Raw genomic sequence first — 19,025 nt, 5'->3', positions numbered from 1 at the left:
ACAAAATCCAAGTAGAAGGTTGACATATTTGTAAAAACAAAACAAAACAAACAAACAGCTAAAAAGTAATGTAAGGAGAAACTGTTTATAATATTAATCGTAATAATACGCTTTGCCACGGATAAAATGAATAACTATAATTTATATGTGTGAATCTTATATGAAATATTTTGTTTTGGTTGGTTTAAAAAAAAAAGAAGTGAAAAGCGGCTCCCTCATCTTTGGATTTTTCAGTATGTGGCCCTTCATGGAAAAAGTTTGGACACCCCTGTGTTAGAGTATTGGAAAAAGCACTGTTGTAATTTGACTTGCATTTAGCTAAATTACAAGTCCTTGTCAGATTTTATTATAAACATGATTTATTCTTTTTTTTGGATTTCCTAAATCCCTTTCTGGCAATTGGGGGTTGAATAATTTTGAACGCAACTGTAAACAACACCTTAGCTAATACAAGCTAATACAAGCGTGCGTGCATGGAAAGCCTGAGACACATTGGTGAGTGGTGGTGACCTTGAGGAAGGCTTCTTTCTGCTCCAGGTGTTTGCTGATGAGCGGCAGGAGGTGCTCGCACTCGGCCGGCGCTCCCACTTTCTCCTGAATGCCGCACCAGTCCTCGTCCCGGCGGTACTCCTGCTCCAGGCTCTCCAGCACGCTGCATACCTGGGCGTAGTCACCATCGCCTTGTTAGAGAGGGCTCTCCCCGAAACAGCGCGGCGGCGCGCTCGGGCGTACCTGTTCCGACGTCTTGTAGAAGGCCACCGAGGCGTTGACCAGCTTGAGGCGGTCCTCCATCTTCAGCATCAGCTGCTGCCAGTGGACCGCCACCTTCTCGGCACAGCTGCGTATTGCATCCGGGTCGTAGTGGCCCGCCTGAAGCATCATCTGAGACGAGGGAGAGAAGACAACTTGAACACAATCCGCTAAAATTACACAGAATCAAATAAAATATAAAATTGTACAAAACTTGCTGATGACTGCACGACCGGTCAATGAGTGAGCCACCCCTTTGCAGGCGGGACTTTTTGTCATATGGCAGCCATGTTTCTCAACCAAGTGTGCGTCCAGCCCCCACTGTCGTGCACCAACGTTGGTGTTGACTGATTCAACTCTTGCACAGCACACTGAGCTGCCAGATGTTAGCATGCTAGCACCTAACCCAAAGCCACTGTCTATATAAGTTTATACTTCCAAAAATAGCAAAAAATCTAATATGCTAATTTTAACATGCTAGCATCGCTAACATGCTAGCTGTTAGCATATGAACATCGAACATTAAAACAAACCACGTCTATATACCTTTGAAAATAACAAAAAAGCTAACGTGAAAATATTTGCATGCTAATAATGCTAACATGCTAGCTGTTACTATGCTAACACCAAGCATAATAGCACTTACTCTTTATATCAGGTTACACATACGAAAATGGCTTAAATGCCAACATGCTAACATTAGCATATTAGCAGTGATAAATGTTAACTACCAACTGTGATAATGCCAGAAAAAAAGGCTACAATGCTAACATGCTAATGCTAGCATACGAGCATGGTAACAGTTAGCATGTTAACAATGAACATGAAAACACGGTGTTTATGTAAGTTTATACATTTCCAACTCGCAGAAATGATAATGTTAGCATGCTAACAATGTTAACATGTTAATAACCAGTATGCTAACACCTAAACTGAAAACAGTAAAAGTCTGTGTTTTTATATTTGAAAAAACAGAACAGCTAACCTGCTAACACCTAGCCTGCTAGTGCTGCTAACATGCCAATGTTACCTACATAAGCTTTTAGCTGTGCTAGCTCAGCGAAAAGTTTGTGTATCATTCAAGCATGCAGGCAGCAAATGCAATAACATCAAAGGAATCTCACATATGATACATCACCACATTTACAATTGTGCAGCGTCAAAATAAGACGAGCATTTACTCTGTATTTATGTAGGGATGGAATCTATGTGGAAACCTTGGAAACACTTCCTGATTCCCTTCTTCTTCACTCACATATTGGCAAGCATTACCGAGCGTTACTCTGCTGCATGCACCCTGAATCACAGCTCTGGAGTCCCAAATGTTAGAAGCTTTTTCTCTTGGATCAATCAATCTGAATCGTTTGAGGAATGTGAGAAATATGGAACTTTGAAAAACTCCCCTTTCATTTCAATAGGAAACATGTCTCAGAAACAGCTTCATTGTGGAAAAACTGGGCATTTTTAGGAAACATTTTTAGATAGCGCCTCTTCCCCGAATGAGCGGGATGTTTTGCTGTGTCAGTGATTCAAATGGGTTGAAAACTGTGGGAGTAGTTATTGGACAAACGAGGGTTGGAATAAAAACATATAATAACTAGACTCGATGCGTGTGAAAGCTGAAAGGCTGACGCAAAACTGAAATGCTTTGAAAAGGCACGGAAATGGAAAATGACAATGAATATAGGAGCTGCTTGGAGGCTGAAGATGGACTGAAATGCTGTGGAAATACGCTACAACATACAAGTAGAACCAAAGTAAGAGTAGTTCGGAAGCTGAGATCGTGACTGGAATTGACCCAGCGGAATAAGGCGGAATATGAAGAAGTACGAGAAGAGGAATAAATAGATGAAACATACCTCATTTTATGTAACACGATTAAAGCACACAGGGGACTTGAACCCCTTTCCTTCTCATAGCTGCAGATGAACAAACACGTAAGGGGGGGGTGAACGGTCCTCTTGACCTTTAGTAGGTTGCGGAGAATTTCATCTCCAACAATTATTGGTGAGCCTGACGAAATGACCTTTTTCGGGTGGATGGAAAGGTGACTGGAATATCAGGGCTGGCCCACGTAAAGGTAAGAGGAGACCTGTTTATTCAAACTCTGAATCATTATTGGCTGTTAGCGGTTTTCTGAACACATGGTTTGCCGCTGTTGAGATAAGACAGGACAGTTTTGCAATGTGTTGACGTCCTTTAAGGCAGTGATCCCCAACACCCGGGCCGTGGCCCGGTACCGGGCTGTGGGTCATTTGCTAACGGGCTGCACAGAAAGAAAAAATAATTTCCATGATGTTTTATTTTCAAAAGTGTCAGGATTCTCTCCGTTCCATCCGTCTCACTTGACGCATGCCCATTGTGCAGATTTTTAGCATTTTTCTTTCACCTCATATTTGGTGTCAAATGCTGATACTATGTGGGAATGCATAAAGGTAAGTTTTGATGACTTATTGAGGGCTAATGTGCACATTTGTCTCAAGTTAATTCATGCTAGCACACTGCCTTTTACCACACACGTCAAACAGCCATGTAATCATCTCTCTGGCAAAACCGCATGGTGGGTCAGCATGTCTCACTTTTACACAAAACATAATAAATAAGATAAATTAGATGGCTATAAAGTATGAACCCCCACCCCCCGGTCAGCGGGAGATTTGTGGGAACACAAGCTGCTCCGTGGGTCAAAAAAGGTTGGGGACCACTGCTTTAAGGGTCATGAGAGTTGCAGCGCTGTGTGATGGGTCCCTGTGCGTGTGTGTGTGTGTGTGCCCTCTTCGGGGGTACTCTGGCATCCAAAATCGTGCATGTTTTGCATGCGAGAGTCAGATCCGGTCATTCGTAAGAAGATGACACTTGTTAAAAGTTGCATCCAATTGGGTACAATTGAGAAAAGTTGGCCTGATTGGGGCTCAAACTAGGCGTGTCCAAAGTGTGGTTCAGAAGCCACGTTTCGGCAAATGAATAATGATTCACGGGTTTGATTTCATGCTAGAATTGACAATCTGTCTTCAACTAAAAGAGGAGTTGCTAAATCTTGCTAAATCTCATGTTGCCAGAGCAACTCCAAATTGGGAACAATGGAACGACCGGGCTCTTTTGTGAGACCCTGTGCCAGACTGACTGACTTATGCACGGGCAACTCAGCTGGCATTCATGGAGGTCATTGACCTTTGTGTTATTGCGCTAGCATGTCTAGCATGTCTCGTCGCTTCAAATCTTGATTGGGGTCGAATTTCCGAAACCAGGTGGCCTGGGGGCCATTTGCTGCCCGCGGCTGTGATTTTATCGACCCGCGCCACAGTCTAAAAATGTAATTTAACAAGAAACTTAATAAAAAGCAACAGAAGCAAAAATGGGAACATCAATCAAAAGTCAAAATATTAAGAGAAGACTTGTAATCTCGCCCGAAGTCAGCTGGGATAGGCTCCAGCATGACCCCACGACCCTAATGAGGATGAAGCGGTATAGAAAATGGATGGATGGATGGACTTGTAATCTAGCAAGGAAAAAAGCCATACTTTCACAAGAACAAAGTCACAGTATGAGGAAAAATGTCATTTTAGTAGCATGAAGTTAAAATATTAAAGAAAAAAGGTTTTACTGTCAAAAACAATGAACAATGAATGTAGGAATTTTTGGAAACTTTGGTTGGGGGAAAATTTACAACATGGGAATGAAGTCAAAATGTTAAGAGAAGAAAATATAAAAGAAGAAAGTTGAACTAGTTGGAAAATTATTATTTTTTTAAATCAACAGCAGAAATTTTACCAGAGTAAAGTCAAAATATTAAGAGAAAAAAGTTTCCATTTTATGAGAATAAAATGAGGAAACATATTATTTTAGTAACAATGTTGAAATAAAAAAAAAAGATTGTTTTAAAAGATAAACAATATTATGGGAATAAAGTTATAATTACAAGAAGAAAATTTACCAGAGGAAAGCCGAAATGAAATAGTTGGAAATTAAAAAAAAAAAACACTTGAGATGGAAAAAACAACTGTAATTTTACGGGAATAAAATCACAACAGAAAAGTCATAATCGAATGAAGAACAAAAGTGGCAATTTTACAAGAATAAACTGGTATTATTATGGAAAAGGGTCATTTTTAGTAGCATTTCACCTCCATTACAAAGCTGAAATGCAGTTTTTTGTTGAGCTACATATACTGTAGCTTCTTAGCATAGCTCCATGTGTTGGTTTACTGAATATCAAAGTGGCCCGTGCATCCTTTCACTTTTCATTATCGCTGGAAAAAGTTTGGACACCCTTGTCCAAAACATACTTCATACACAGAAAATAAACAAAATATGCAGCGTGTTTGACATTCTTTAGATACAATGGCTACTAGCAGGCTTCTGTTGCTATTTTTCCATCATGCACGGCCCATGTTTAATGTTACGTACTTCGTTTTTTTGTCATTCCATCTTGTTAACGTTATGTCTTCTGTTCATCTGACGCCATGACTGTGCTCATGCCAATTCATGCCCATTCATTTTCAATGGGAACATTTTCACGGAAAATATCAATTTACACTAAGTGTGTGAATATTTTGGAAAGCCTGAATTGGGAGCACACTTGTACCAAGTGAGCGGAACATTTTGATGTTGGATTAGTTTGAATTGGTGAAGAAATGGAGGAGGAGCTAGCCGGCAAAAAATGAGGCGGAACAAGAAGCGGAAGACGAAATAAATGAAAAATGGTGTGCAATTTTATATGCAATAGAAAATGTAAAATTATTTTTCACCAGCAAGAGGGCGCCATTAAGACTGCCCATTAATCTTCAATGGGAACATTTTCACAGAAAATATAAAATTACTCTAAATGTGGGAAGATTTGGAAAAGTCGGAATCGGTGACACACTCTTCCCGAGTGAGCTGAACATTTTGATGACGGATTTGTTTGAATTGGTTGACAAATGGAGGAGATGTTAGCGAACAAAAAATGAGGCGGAATAAGAAGTTGAAGAGGAAGAGGAGGAATAGATGAAATAGATGGTTTCATTTAGACCTGAAGCATTGAGAGCGAGGAAAGCATGGTGCGCCACAGCAGCGCCACCATGTGGCAGACGGTTTAGAAAGGTAAACAGCACAGCCCGGCAAGTGAGGATGCACGTCTTGATCAATTTTGGCATTTACAGCGCTTCAGTGACAGTAGCGTGACAAAAACTGGCGGGAAATGTACATTGATGGTGGATATTCATGGAAAAGACATCACATGATCAAAGTTTGACATGTGTAGTGCATAAAGCATAAGCAAAAGCAGTGACGAGCCGTGCTTTCCCAATAAAACAACATGAAAATCCTGATTTTACCTCAGCCTTCTGCTGGACCTGAAGAGCACTCTGATGGGTTTTCTGGAGCGAGTTGGCATGGAAGAGAGACTAGAAAAAAGAAGAGAAGAGAGACGTTTGATTATTCTTATGATGCCAGGTCAGCAGATGCAAGAGTTGTATCGACACCTGCATCCATTTCCCAACACAATAACGCTCACTTTTCACTCATCTCGGTAGTAAACTGAGAGGTGTTTCCAATCATTTGGCTAAAGCACCTTCCAGCGGCTTTTAAAATGACGCTGGAGCCCAGTGGATCACTAGAATACCTTTCTTTTCACAAAATACTCCAGAAATTGCAAGTGATGTACAGGGTCAATCTGCATTCTTCTCCACTTGGCCAAAAGGCTGGGCTTCAGAGAGGAGGTCTAAGCCGGGGGTGTCCAAAGTGGGTGTTTTTTATTGGCCCGCGGCACATTCTAAAAATAGAATTTAACAACAAGGCAAACAAAACAAAAGAAAATAAAACAGCAGCAACATTGCAAAAAAAAAAAGCCAAAATATTTGAGAAAAAAGTTGTAATCTAGCAAAAGAAAAGTTGGAATTTTATCAGAATAAGGTCGTAATATTATGATGACAAATAATAAAGTTCTAACATTAGAAACAGACAGAAAACGAGTAAAATTGTAATTATTGGAAAATTTGGTTGCGGAAAAAGTTCTCATGTTCGAATAACATCAAAATATTATGGGAATAAAGTCAGAATTACCGGAAGAAAAAGAGAGAAAAGACATAAACAGACATAAAAAGTTATAATATTATGGGAATAAAGTCAAAATATCGCAGGAATAAAGTTGTAAGATGTGAATAAACACAATATTATGAAAAGAACATCGGAGGAAAGTTGAAATATTTGGAAAATTAAAAAAATAAATAAATAACATCAATAATTGGGGGCGGGTGCTATTAATAATTTCCCACCTCTATGACAAGGCTGCCATGAAATACTGCATATATACAGTAACTTCTTAGCATAACTGCATGTATTGTTTTAGAAAATATCTTTGCACACCCTGCACTCATGACAAAGAGTGCGTGGGTGTTTCAAAAGTACACATCTGCTCCTCTTGAAAGTCAAACGCTGCATGCAGAAACAATTATTGCTAAAGTACAGTCTGCCTGGCAACAGTCCTCATTTTACGTGTGTGTGTAGGTGTGTGTGTGTGTGTGTGTGTGTGCACGTGCACGTACCTCTATGGCCATCTGGAACTGCTCGTGTTCTCTCTGCAGCTGCTCGGCCTCAGACAGCGAGCTGGCGTTCACCATGCTGGCGTTCAGCATGGACTCGCCGTTACGGATCCACCCGAGAACCTTAAGAGGACGAGGATGACATATGAGTGATGACGACATCAGCAGGACCGCCTCACTCAGAAACACCTGCATACGTACCTGTACATACTTTGGATCATTTATAAGTTATATATCGTTTGTAATTATGTTCGACATTGTTCATTTTTTGAAAGCAAAAAGTAAATTTGCAAAAACAACCCTTTATAGTTCGTGGCACCAGCCATGACAAACTGAAAGTGACATCATCGGGGTGGCAGCGTAAACAAACGCTCCTCGAGGTACATGGTGGACTTGGTTCAGTATGTTTTTCATCCAAACAGTAGTCATGCCAAAACGATGTTGCTGCTGGATGTTCACAGGACCACAGTGACAATGTACGTTTGTTTTCTCTTCCAAAAGCGGAAGGTTTAAACAACAATGGACAAAGCAAGTGCAGAGAACGAGACACAGATGGACGCCCACCTCGAGTTCTGTTCTTAGCAGCGATCATTTCACTGACGACTGCTGTGAAGGAACACCTTCATAAGAAGCATTTGGCTTGAAAGTACGCTATAAACACATTTTGAAAAAGGATGCTATTCTGCAGGTACACAGGGAAAAAAGACAAGAAGAACAACATGAAAGTTGCCACAGAACAGAGTAAGTCATTTGGTTTGTTTTAATTTTATTTCGAACATGCATATGTCCGAAAAGGAGTAGGAAGAAGCAGAGCTTATTTAATCCTACCCCCTCTTTGTAGTACATCAATTGCTAATACATACATGTGTGTACATACAAACACACACATACATACTGTATACAGCAATACAGCATATACACATACATATGTACATACACAAGTACACACATATACAGGCTACATATACAATACACACAAATACAGTATACAGGTACACATGTTTAAAAATATATATATATATATATATATATATATTTTTTTTTTTCCCCTTTCCCCCCCTTTTTTTCTCCTTTTCCTTTCCTTTTCCCTTTCTATTAATCCTGTCCTTCCTCTCCTGTTGATATCCACATCCTCTTCGGTATTGCACTGCTAGTGACGCTGGGTTTGTATCCCAGAGTTCCTTTTATTAATTATGTCAAGGTTATTGCTATGGAATGTAGTCCTTCTCGTTGCATTGGTCTGTCTTGTAGGGTGTTTCCTCCATTATGCTTATTGTCATAGTCATATGATCTTTAATATGTTCCCAGATCGCTGATATCTTGGACAACAAGCACTCTTGCCACTCCTGGACCTCCTTTTAGTTTGATGTAGATTTTCCCGTTAGTGCTCCAAGTGTTTTGAATCTTTCCTTGCTTCCTCAGGTCTCGTGCTTTTTTGGCGATGTCAGAATTGCGTTTTGTGAGATGCTCATTCATGTAGACGTTGGTGCCTCTTAGCTTCTTTCCCTGTTTCAGCAGTGCAGTTTTGGATTCCCTGTTGGTGAACTTAATGATGACAGGTGTGGTGTTGTTTCTGCCATGGAGTGGGACGCAAGCGTCAATACTGTTGACATCGACATCCACCTCCTTCGATCGTAGGAAGTTAGCAATCTGTTGCTTTATTGTAGGAACGTGTCTTGACTCGGGTGTGATTTGGAGCCCTGTGAGGACCACATCATTCATTCATGCATTCTGATCCATCTCGTCAATGAAGTTTTTAATTTGCTCCTTGATATTCTCCTTTGCTTCTTTCTCTTCCTCAAGGGTGGTGCGAAAGTCAGCGTTATCCTTCAATAGTGCCTTGATGTCATCCTGTAGAATGTTGATATCATTGCATAATGCTCTATTTTCTTCCCTGGGGTCTTTAGCGTCCTTAAGATCAGTACATGAGGTGGCTTCCTCCTCTTTGAGAGCAGTGCGCAAGGCAGCGCTATCTTCCAAGAATGCCCTGATATCATCTTGCAGACCATAATGCTGTATTTTCTTTAGGGTTTTTAGCCTCTATAAGAGCAGAGCGCAAGGCAGCATTGTCATTCAGCAGTTCCTTAATGTCGTCCTGCGGAGCCTTGATATCTTCCATACAGTATTCAACCTCCTCAAGAGCAGCACTCAAGTCTGCATTTTCCCCTTGCAACTTCTTGACTTCTTTTCTTAGTTTTTTGATAGACTTGCTCTGTGCTCTATGTTCTTCCAGAATGTTTGTGATACCATTCCTGACATCCATTGTGACTTCATAGACGTTGTTGTAATCACCTTTAACTTCTATTTCCAGAAACCATATAGCCTTCCTTATAGTTGTATATGAAGTAGAATGTGTCTCTGCCATTGAATGCAGATTCTCAATTGCTCGCATTATTTGTGGTAGAGTCATCTCTCTATTATCCAAGCTACTATCTAAGGTTTCTGTTATCTTTTTGAAAGCATTTTTCAAATCTTCGTAGCCTGAAACTGTTTCTATGTCTATGCCCTCTGCAGATCCTAGAGCTGTTTGCTAAGCACCCTCTTTGAACTTCAGCAGTTCACTAGTTAGCTAGACTTGCTAGAAGGTATCGATACTTGTATCTAGTGTATTTCAAGGAATCTGGACCTCTCGACTATCCAAGTTAAAGTTGGGGGATTCAGCAAGCAGCACTGATCTTGTGTTCATGAAGTGTAGTCAGGAAAGCACCAAAATAGTTACAATTTCCAATCATCAACAGAGCTCCTGCCATACACGTCCTTCCCTATCAAAGGAAAAAAACAACAAATTTTAGCTCAAAGTTAAAAGCGAAAAATCAGCCGAGAGACGGCTCGCATCTAAAATCTCTCGCGAGTTGGGACATTCGTATTCCAAGGTACCACTGTATAAATGACAATAAAAAATACCGTCAGCGCCCCAGTAACTTCTCACTTCGCTCTGGCAGTCGACATACTCTGTGACAACTCAACTCACAGCGACAGTAGATACAAATAACCAGCGATAAACCTCCACCGGTGCATTTTCCAAGTTTTTCATTCCGTTGTTGTTGGACTGATCCGGAGACTTCACCGATCCCCAGCGACTCTGTCGTTGTTAAAAATGACTAGAGTTGTGTTTGCTGACTCTTTTCTGTCACTCTGCGGTTTCTCTCCCCAGCGAGCAGCGGCATAAATAATCACATTTATGATGTAGGCCAAAAAAATGAGCTTCCCCTCCTTGAATGACCAGCAGCCTCCACAGGTCTACAGTCGCCGCTGCGCTTCCTCAACCTACACATTTTTGGTGCACATTTTGGAAAATTGATGTTACCATTTGAAATTGTCATCTTGTTTTTCATAATTTTGGGTCATTTTCTTTGCATGCATAACACAAAATGAATAATTCTTCTTTTTGGATATTAGAAACAAGGGGGTTCCTACAGTATGAAGAAGTACTGTATGCCTTGATGAAAGTCTGCTCTCTACTACTGCAATTTTATTATTTTGTAATTTAAATGAGCACTTTTTTGGGCTGCTCCTCCCAGTTCCGTGTTGCATTGTGATCTTCTGGTCCCGACAGAATTCAAAGACGAGTGAAAGTGTCCTAGCAGCAGCATGTTTATCGGCGCTTGGCCATAAAAGCTTATTAATAATTCAGCCACACCCTTCTGCAATGGCGGCAGTGAGTTTCTTTCACAAATAAACGTCACATTTCTTCACCATTCTGCTGTACCTGTTTGACTTCGGCCTGCAGGTGGCGCAGCTGCAGACTCTGCTCCAGTCGAGCATGCGTGTGCTGAGCGCTCAGCTCCACTTCCTGCTGCTTCTCGTGCAGGAACTCCAGCAGCTCCTGGACCTGAGAGGCCAAGTCCATGTCCTTCTCCCCTGTCAGTTCGATGCCTGAGGTAAGATAAGACATAACCAGCATGGTAAATCCATTGAGCGATTGTTTTGAATGATGTTGCATAGCTGCTACGTATTTAAGCTTTGGAGGCATAATGGAGTTCACTACTTGGATGCAGGTGATTCAACTAATTCATTGAGCAATAATAATCATCATCATCATTTTTGGATACATTGAACTGTACAAAAAAAATAATTAAGACCCAACTTAGTGAGATAGCTGCCTAAATAGGCTGCAAGAGAAATCTAACCAGGAAGTACCACCACAATGTATCCCAATAATAGTATATGAATATAACTGTATCTGTGAGGATCATTCATAATGCCAAGTATAGAGAACATACAAACCCTCTATTTTTAAAATAGCATATTAAAATTTGCAGATTTAGTACACTTTCAAACCGCTAGAATAATGTATAAAGTTAATAACAACTCGTTACCCAAAAACCTCATACAGTATTTCTCAATCAGAGAGGAAAAATATGATCCTAGAGGAAAATTAAACTTAAAACATTTATATGCGAGAACTACGCTGAAAACCCACAGCATTATTTATTATAAGCATTTATTTATTTATTTTTTTATTTATCTATTATTATTATTATTATTATTATTATTAATGTGTGTGTATATATATATATATATATATATATATATATATATAATTTTTTATTTTTTTCTTTGGGAGGGGTGACTAACCGTTATCTATTATGTATTATCCTGACTATCACAGAAAACATGACATGACAACAACATGTACTGTACTAGATGTAGATTGGATGGGGGGTAGGATTAAATAAGCTTTGCTTCTTCCTACTCCTTTTGGACATGTGGAATTGTGAAATAATGATTGATGAGATGTGATTGTAACCTTCATGTTCAAATAAACTAAACCAAACCAAACCAAAACTTATTCTTCCTGTGCCGTTGCTGTTATTCCCAATGATTGATGAAGGACTTATTAATAAGCAAATGGTTTGGTGATCTACCTGAGGCTTGGACCTCCATGATGTACTGGTGCAGGTCTTGTCCTTGCTGCATGACTTCGTAGGTCATGTTGTTCATGGCCGCCTTCCTCTCGGCATGCCTCTTCAGCCTCTGCTCCGCCAGGCCGATGTCCTCCGCCCCGCCAGAGGGGGCGCTGCCTCCGCTTCCGCCGCTGCTGCCACTGCTGCCACCGCTGCTGCTCGAGCACCCTGCGTCGCTCTGCTGGCGAGACAGGTCCTCGTTCCACGCGTCCAACTCGGCTGTCACCTGAGCAAAGAGCTCTTGTTGGCACCTTAAGGGCTAGGTTTAAGGTCCGAAAAATCTTGTGCGTCTACCTCGATGGTGTACTGCTCAAAGATGCGTAGCTGGAGGAAGATGTCCAGTTTGATCTTGCGCTCGTGGAATAGCTCCTCCATCTGTCCCTGAGCCTCGTCCAGCTGCTGTAGCACCCCCTGGATGTGAGCGATGGAACTGCAGTGCGGCGTCTTATTTGTGGAGATGGCGGCGTCCCTGAGGAGAGCCAGACGGAGGAAGGTGTCGCCACGCTCATCACGGAGGCTTTTATTCGCTCTTACCTGAGCTGCTGAATGAGCTCCTCCCCCTCCTTGATGACATTGAGCGTGGCCTCCAGCGTGGCCGTCTGCTGCTGCTGAAACTGCTGGATGAGTGTCTGCACCGAGTCCACCGAGTCACAGGTCACGTCGTCCAGCAGCTGCTTCTGGAGCTCCTCCATCCACGACCACAGCTGGACCACAAGACACCACACAATGAGGATTCACTCTGTGCATTGCATACAGTCTCTTTGTCTGGGTGGGTGGAGGCGGGGACGCTAGCATACACAGACAGTGCAGAAGAGTGCAACGTACTTGAAATTAAATTAGTAGGCTGCGATATATTGTCATAGTTTTTCATTGTACTTTTCTGAAAGGTAAAGCTGAAATCTCGTTTATCGTCTCGTCTCGTGACACCCCTGGTAAACGCTACAATTAACTCCTCCGATAGGTGCCGGATACGTGCTCTACAAAATCAAGTAACCACCGGGGTCGCTGGTTGCCGTTAAACATTGGCATGAACAGCTGTGGCTGTAGGCAACCTCCTGGTGTAATTTTTCATGAACTCCACAAGGTTTCAGTAGCTGCATTTCATGTATTACGAGTGGTCAGCATCCGGCTAGCTCTGCATGCGCTTTAAAATGTTGCTCCTCAGCTGTCGGTGTGAAAGTCATACGCTTTAAACTTGCCCTGCCGCTGTCTACAATCAACTCAGAATAATGGCTTCACGACACTGTGAAGCACTTCGGGTACCTTGGAAAGTGCTATATACAATCAAATCCATTATCATTATTATTATTATTATTCTTATTTTAACATTTTTCAAGCATAAAAATGGCTAAATGAGGTAAAATACAAATTCAAAATACACATTCAGAGGACGTATTCAAAAACATTGTGATGATATGTAGTACTCTACACTGCTCACTAGGTGTCAGTAATGTTACATTGATGAGACAAAAGTATTGCAGTACTGTACAGAAAATCGAAGTTAAAAAAAAGTAAAAACAACGAAGGAACAAGGCACGAGCTCCTGATGCTAACGTGTGAGTCTATATTATGTCTTATTATGTCTACTACAATGGGTAATAGGAGTGTAAAGGGGACTATAGGGTTGTTATTTTATGTCTAGAGGGTTCTAATAATGTTAAAAAGCATATTTAGAAGGTGGTAAAAAGTCATTTTAAAAGTCTTTTATGTCTTATTTTCTCTTATTATGTTGACTATATTGGGTAATAGGAGTGTGACTATGGGGTGTTATTTTAATGTTAAAAAGCATATTTACAAGGTGGTAAACAGGTTTTCTATGCTCTATGAAAATATTCCATTCATTATTAAGGAATACTACTTTGCATAAATTCACTTATCACGGTCGGGACTGGAACCAATACACTGTGATAAATGAGGGACGACTGTACACTTGTTCATAAATGACCATGTGGTCAAAGAGAGCTACTTTCCACTTTCTCGTCAACTCAAAATCATTGCTGAAGTAAAAAAAATAAGATGTTATACAAAATTATTTTTCACATTTTTAGGAAAATCCTATTATCACCAGCTTCCAATTTAGCTCCTATCCTAGCAAAATAAATGCCCTGACTATAATTACAGTATAGCGTACAGTTGTGTAACAGCACCACCAAGAAAGTTCTGTCATCGGTCGACGTGCTTTAACATCCAGGTTCCACTTTGTGCGGCTCACCTCTTTGGTGTGCGTATGGAAGGACACCGACATGTCCAGCAGCAGCTTCCTGTGCTCAACTCGCCGCACAAAGTCCTGAATCCGGACCTCGAGGTGCCGCGCCGCCTTGTAGATCTCCTCCGGGTCGCACTCGCCTGTCTGGGCCAGTTGCTCGGCCGCCTCCAGGAGCTTGTCTGCGTTTGTGTACGTGTTCTGGAAGCAGCAAGAGTACGTCCATGTTTGTCACGTAACGGGAGGAAAGCTGTGCCACAACAGCATGCCCAATTTACAGCTGCATTATTATTCACTAAGAATTAACATTAAAATTTGCATTTAAATGTTACTCTGTCATAAATGCAAGGCCCATCAAAAAACAATTAATTTGTCAAACAAAACATTATTATTATTATTTGTATTATTATTACTTTACATATAATAATGGTTTGATTCACAATGTAACCCTATGACGATAAAAACATTGGATGGCGGGTACAAGTGGCTGAAATGCGTTTTCTCCGTAGGGTGGCTGGGCTCCCTTAGAGATAAGGTGAGAAGCTGTTTCCCAACTAGCCTGGAAACGCCTTGCGAACCGCCGGGAAGAGCTGGACGAAGAGGGAAGTCTGGGCCTCCCTGCTTAGGCTGCTGCCCCGGCACCCCACCTCAGACAAGCGGTAGAAGATGGATGGACTATATTCTATTACACAAATTATAATCAAATAACACAAATGCAAATGATTTATTTTGCGTTTTGGTGTATTTGAGTATGTTAAAAACAATGTGATATATTATTATCAATGGGTAAAACTTCACCTTTTATTCCAATGAATTCAACATTCCATTTTTCTCCTTCTTTTAAGATCTAAAAATAAAGGATTAACGGTTGTGTGAAGGTTTTGGTTCTGCTAAGTACACATCATGTCTTTCACAAATCTTTAGCTTTGGATGAGACGTCCGGATATCCCGCATGGAGGGGAGGATTAGTCGGGAAGATAAAGATTATCATTTACAGGAGATGAATACTTTGTGCTGCATGACTGCTTTTCCTTGAGAAGGTTGGGGATTATCATCTCTGCCAAGGACCAGAGTGAAAGAAAAAGTGACTTCTGTGTTGTTCAGGACAACAAAGAGGAACAAATCTTCTCATGCTTGAATGAAAAAGGCTGTCAGAGATGATGACACCAGAAGTGAAAGCATGCACACGTGTCACCTAACTCTTTTTAAAATTGTGTTTGCCAAATAAAGTGACCGGGTGGCTGCCAGTATGATGTAGTGTGGTGCTACACCAACCACAACATAATAATAACTGGTAATAATAATACAAAACATACTCATTCATTCATTTATATATGGCAGCCAGCCACAGATACTGTAGATTTGCCGCTACGTGTTGCCTCTTGCCCATAAACAACGCGCATGGTGCTGCACAACTTGCCAACAATGCATAGTTGTACAGTACACAGCTAGAATGTACCCCAACAGGCATCCCGCAACTGTTAACAGTACCGTACAGGGTTGCCCCTACGATTTTCTGAAGCTGTGGTGGAGGGCTGCATGGAACTGAGGCCGTTGTGTCGTGCCGCTGCTGAGTTTGAAATTTTTTTTATTTTTTTTTTACAATGACAAATAACAATGGGATGCAAATTATTTTCTGCAATGCAGGAAAAAAGCTAGTTTTCTCCCTTTCTTAGTTGGGAACTGATATTTTCCTGAAACTTACCTATGTTCTACTGCTGATTACTAAAGAACAGAAAATGATAGAAACAAACTTTTTTTTTCTGATGAAAGACAGGAGTCTAATCTTTCTTTTGGTAGGGTCCATGTTTATATAACCATACAACACAATATTCTGTGTGCCTTGAAAGAAAGTCAAAATCAAAGTGTATCAAAGTCAAAATCCTCTAAAATGGCCGCCACTGGAGGGATTGTCTTTTGAAAAATGCCTGGTAGTGAATGAGTTAACATTGTTTTCAAGTTCATTTTTAAGGTGTGGCAGCTTTTATTTTGTAGCGGTGGGCCGCCACAATCCATTACATGTAGCGGAAACCCTGCCGTATACGGAACTTGGACCACGAAAGTTGGTCAATGACAAAACGCCATTGGAGGATCTGTGACCCAGAAAAAAGTCAATTCTGAAGGTAACGACAGCATTTTTGGTCCATGCTGAGATATCCAGTACAGTTAAAAACACATGAAATTTGTCATTTCCTCAAATTTTTATTTAGAAATTTTTGTTCTGAGCACAAAAAACTGTGGGACAACATCCAACAATGAGCGCAACAATATTGTGTATGTATTGTTGTTGGTGTGCTTTCTCACTCTTTGTTGATGAAATGAGAGCCGAGTGCAGTATTGATAATAATAATAATAATAATAATAATAATAATAATTATAATAATAATAATAATAATAATAATAACAATAATAATGTTATTATATAATATTAAATTTGTTATTATTATTACAATAATAATAATAATAATACATAACTATAATTATAACTATTACATATATAGCATTTTAAATAACAATAATAACAATAATATTATTATAATTACATTAATACTACTAATATATTTCATTATATTATAATGGCTATATTATATGGCTGTCAAAAAATGCATTAACCGCGGTAACTAAATTGCTCAATGAATTAATTCTGTGAAATGTTTTAGTGTACGCACCCGTGACCAATTCAAGTGAATGGGAAATATAATAGCATACAATCATGCTCGCGGGCCGATGGCGGCTGCAGTTGCGGGCGTAATTACTTAAAGAATCAGGGTTAACGTGACAGCAAACGTGGTGACGTCACTCAAAATGAGCCAATGAAATTGTTTGTTTGCTACCAGGGAACCATCCGTCCATCCAGTTTCTATGCCGCTAATCTTCAAATACAACGATGGCTTGCTCAAAAGTAAGAAGTTGACGGAGAAAAGCAAACATTTAAAAGTGAAAGGGTGGGCCAATATGTTTTCATTCTTCCCGAAACCAGTGCCAAAGCGCGGCGTCTCATGTGCGCTGAAACTGTAGCACCCAGTATGAAACATTTTTGGTCTACGCCATACGGAGTGGGCCTTTTCTTTCTCCTAAGCTGTCTCTCACTCCTAACCTGCACGTAGTGATGTGGTGATCGCAAACGAATCGGCTCTGAGAGACGGATCTTTGAGATAAACTACAAGGGCCGGCCCGCGTCCTTGGGTGGCGATTCGTTTTTCCTCCTGTTTTTTAACCTCCACCATTTGGTGATTAGGGTTAGAGTTAGGTTTATCATTTAGGGTGCTATCATGTTACGTTCATGCTAAGTGACAGCATGCTGACATTAGCATGTTAGCATTGCTAGCACGCTCACATTAGCATTGTATTTTTTTTTACTTTGGAAGTAAAAACCATAATTCTTTGACTTCAGTTGAATTTGAGGTATCTCTTACTAATATACTGTATGTGCCTGTGGAATAGTGTATCATTTGTTGTATAAATGATCACGTACGACAAATGGACAGAATGGAGTTACTTAGTATTGTTTTTGGATTTTATTTTGTTGGCAAATGTTAACTTTTATGAATGCTTACATCACTGCTGTTAATGCGACTTCCATTCGCATTTTAGCATTGCTAGCATGCTAACATTAGTATATTAGCATTTTTAGCAAGTACACTTGTATAAACACTTAGGACTATTATGCTCGGTGTTAGCATGTTAGCATGCTATCGTTGGCATAGTTGCCTTTTTTGACGTTTTAAGTCCAGATTTACAGAAACACTTAATGTTATCATGCTAAGTGGTAGCATGCTAACATTAGCATGTTACCATGAGCATAGTAGCATTTTTATCCATTTTCATTTGTTTTTAAATTGGTAGAAACTTAGCGCTATCATGCTAGGTTTAGCATGTTAACGTTAGCATTGCTAACATTAGTATAGCTACATTAACTGTTTACATGGGTAGAAACCTATATAAACACTTGGGCCCTGTCCACACAAGAAAGTTGTTGGGATTGTTTTTTTGAAAAAAAGTCTCATCCGCACTGTGGTGGATTAGCATACTGTATAGTTGCATCCAGACGGGAACGCATCACTGAGTGAAAAGGATGTAATGCACAAGGCACACCTGCGTGTGGCGCGGCAATAATAATAATAATGTTAACCAGTAGAGGGCACTGCGGACTGCGGATAAAAGTTGTACAACACTAGGAGGCTTGTTATTATCATGGTTTTAATCCTGAACATGCATGAGTCAAACAGTAGCACATCACATAGTACAATACACAATTTTGCATGTTCAAAAAGGAGTAGGAAGAAGCAAAGCTTATTTAATCCTACCCCTCATCAGTTTCACTTCAGTTTCAATACATTTATTCACCTCTTGTTCTTCCAAGTGTACTTTGTAGGTCTACATGACAATGTAGTGCAATCATAGCCAAGGTTTTTACTGACTAAAAGGAAGCTAGAGGCTTAATAATAACTGATAGAATATATCCACGACCCACAGAACAAAGCTGTGCTAGTAACGTCTTACGCTTGTTTTTAATATTTTACTTTTTATACGGCAGAGTGTCATTACAGCTTTAGTTCATCAGGAAGTGATGGGAAGTGACGGTGGGCGTCAGTATTTACAGTATGTGTGTTTATGTTGGCGTGGATGTAAAGTCCTGCAGTG

General features: G+C 40.3%; 1 protein-coding gene across 3 annotated transcripts in view; it reads right to left on the bottom strand.

Annotated features, from left to right (window-relative positions):
* Positions 1-19,025, bottom strand: part of kalrna (kalirin RhoGEF kinase a) — a 196,654-nt gene that overhangs the window by 111,539 nt on the left and 66,090 nt on the right. For all 3 annotated transcript variants that reach the window (XM_054787409.1, XM_054787412.1, XM_054787413.1), the window contains exons 15-23: positions 14,391-14,582; positions 12,713-12,882; positions 12,473-12,647; positions 12,145-12,404; positions 10,981-11,152; positions 7,275-7,394; positions 6,066-6,134; positions 733-882; positions 511-660 (exon numbers count right to left, since the gene is read on the bottom strand). In XM_054787409.1, the coding sequence (XP_054643384.1) occupies positions 511-660; positions 733-882; positions 6,066-6,134; positions 7,275-7,394; positions 10,981-11,152; positions 12,145-12,404; positions 12,473-12,647; positions 12,713-12,882; positions 14,391-14,582 (1,458 nt within the window). The remainder of the gene's footprint in view (positions 1-510; positions 661-732; positions 883-6,065; positions 6,135-7,274; positions 7,395-10,980; positions 11,153-12,144; positions 12,405-12,472; positions 12,648-12,712; positions 12,883-14,390; positions 14,583-19,025) is intronic.

This window comes from Dunckerocampus dactyliophorus, chromosome 9 (genome assembly GCF_027744805.1).
Source record: "Dunckerocampus dactyliophorus isolate RoL2022-P2 chromosome 9, RoL_Ddac_1.1, whole genome shotgun sequence".
In the NCBI taxonomy this organism is placed as follows: Eukaryota; Metazoa; Chordata; class Actinopteri; order Syngnathiformes; family Syngnathidae; genus Dunckerocampus; species Dunckerocampus dactyliophorus.
This window is presented reverse-complemented; position numbering and strand designations above follow the sequence as displayed.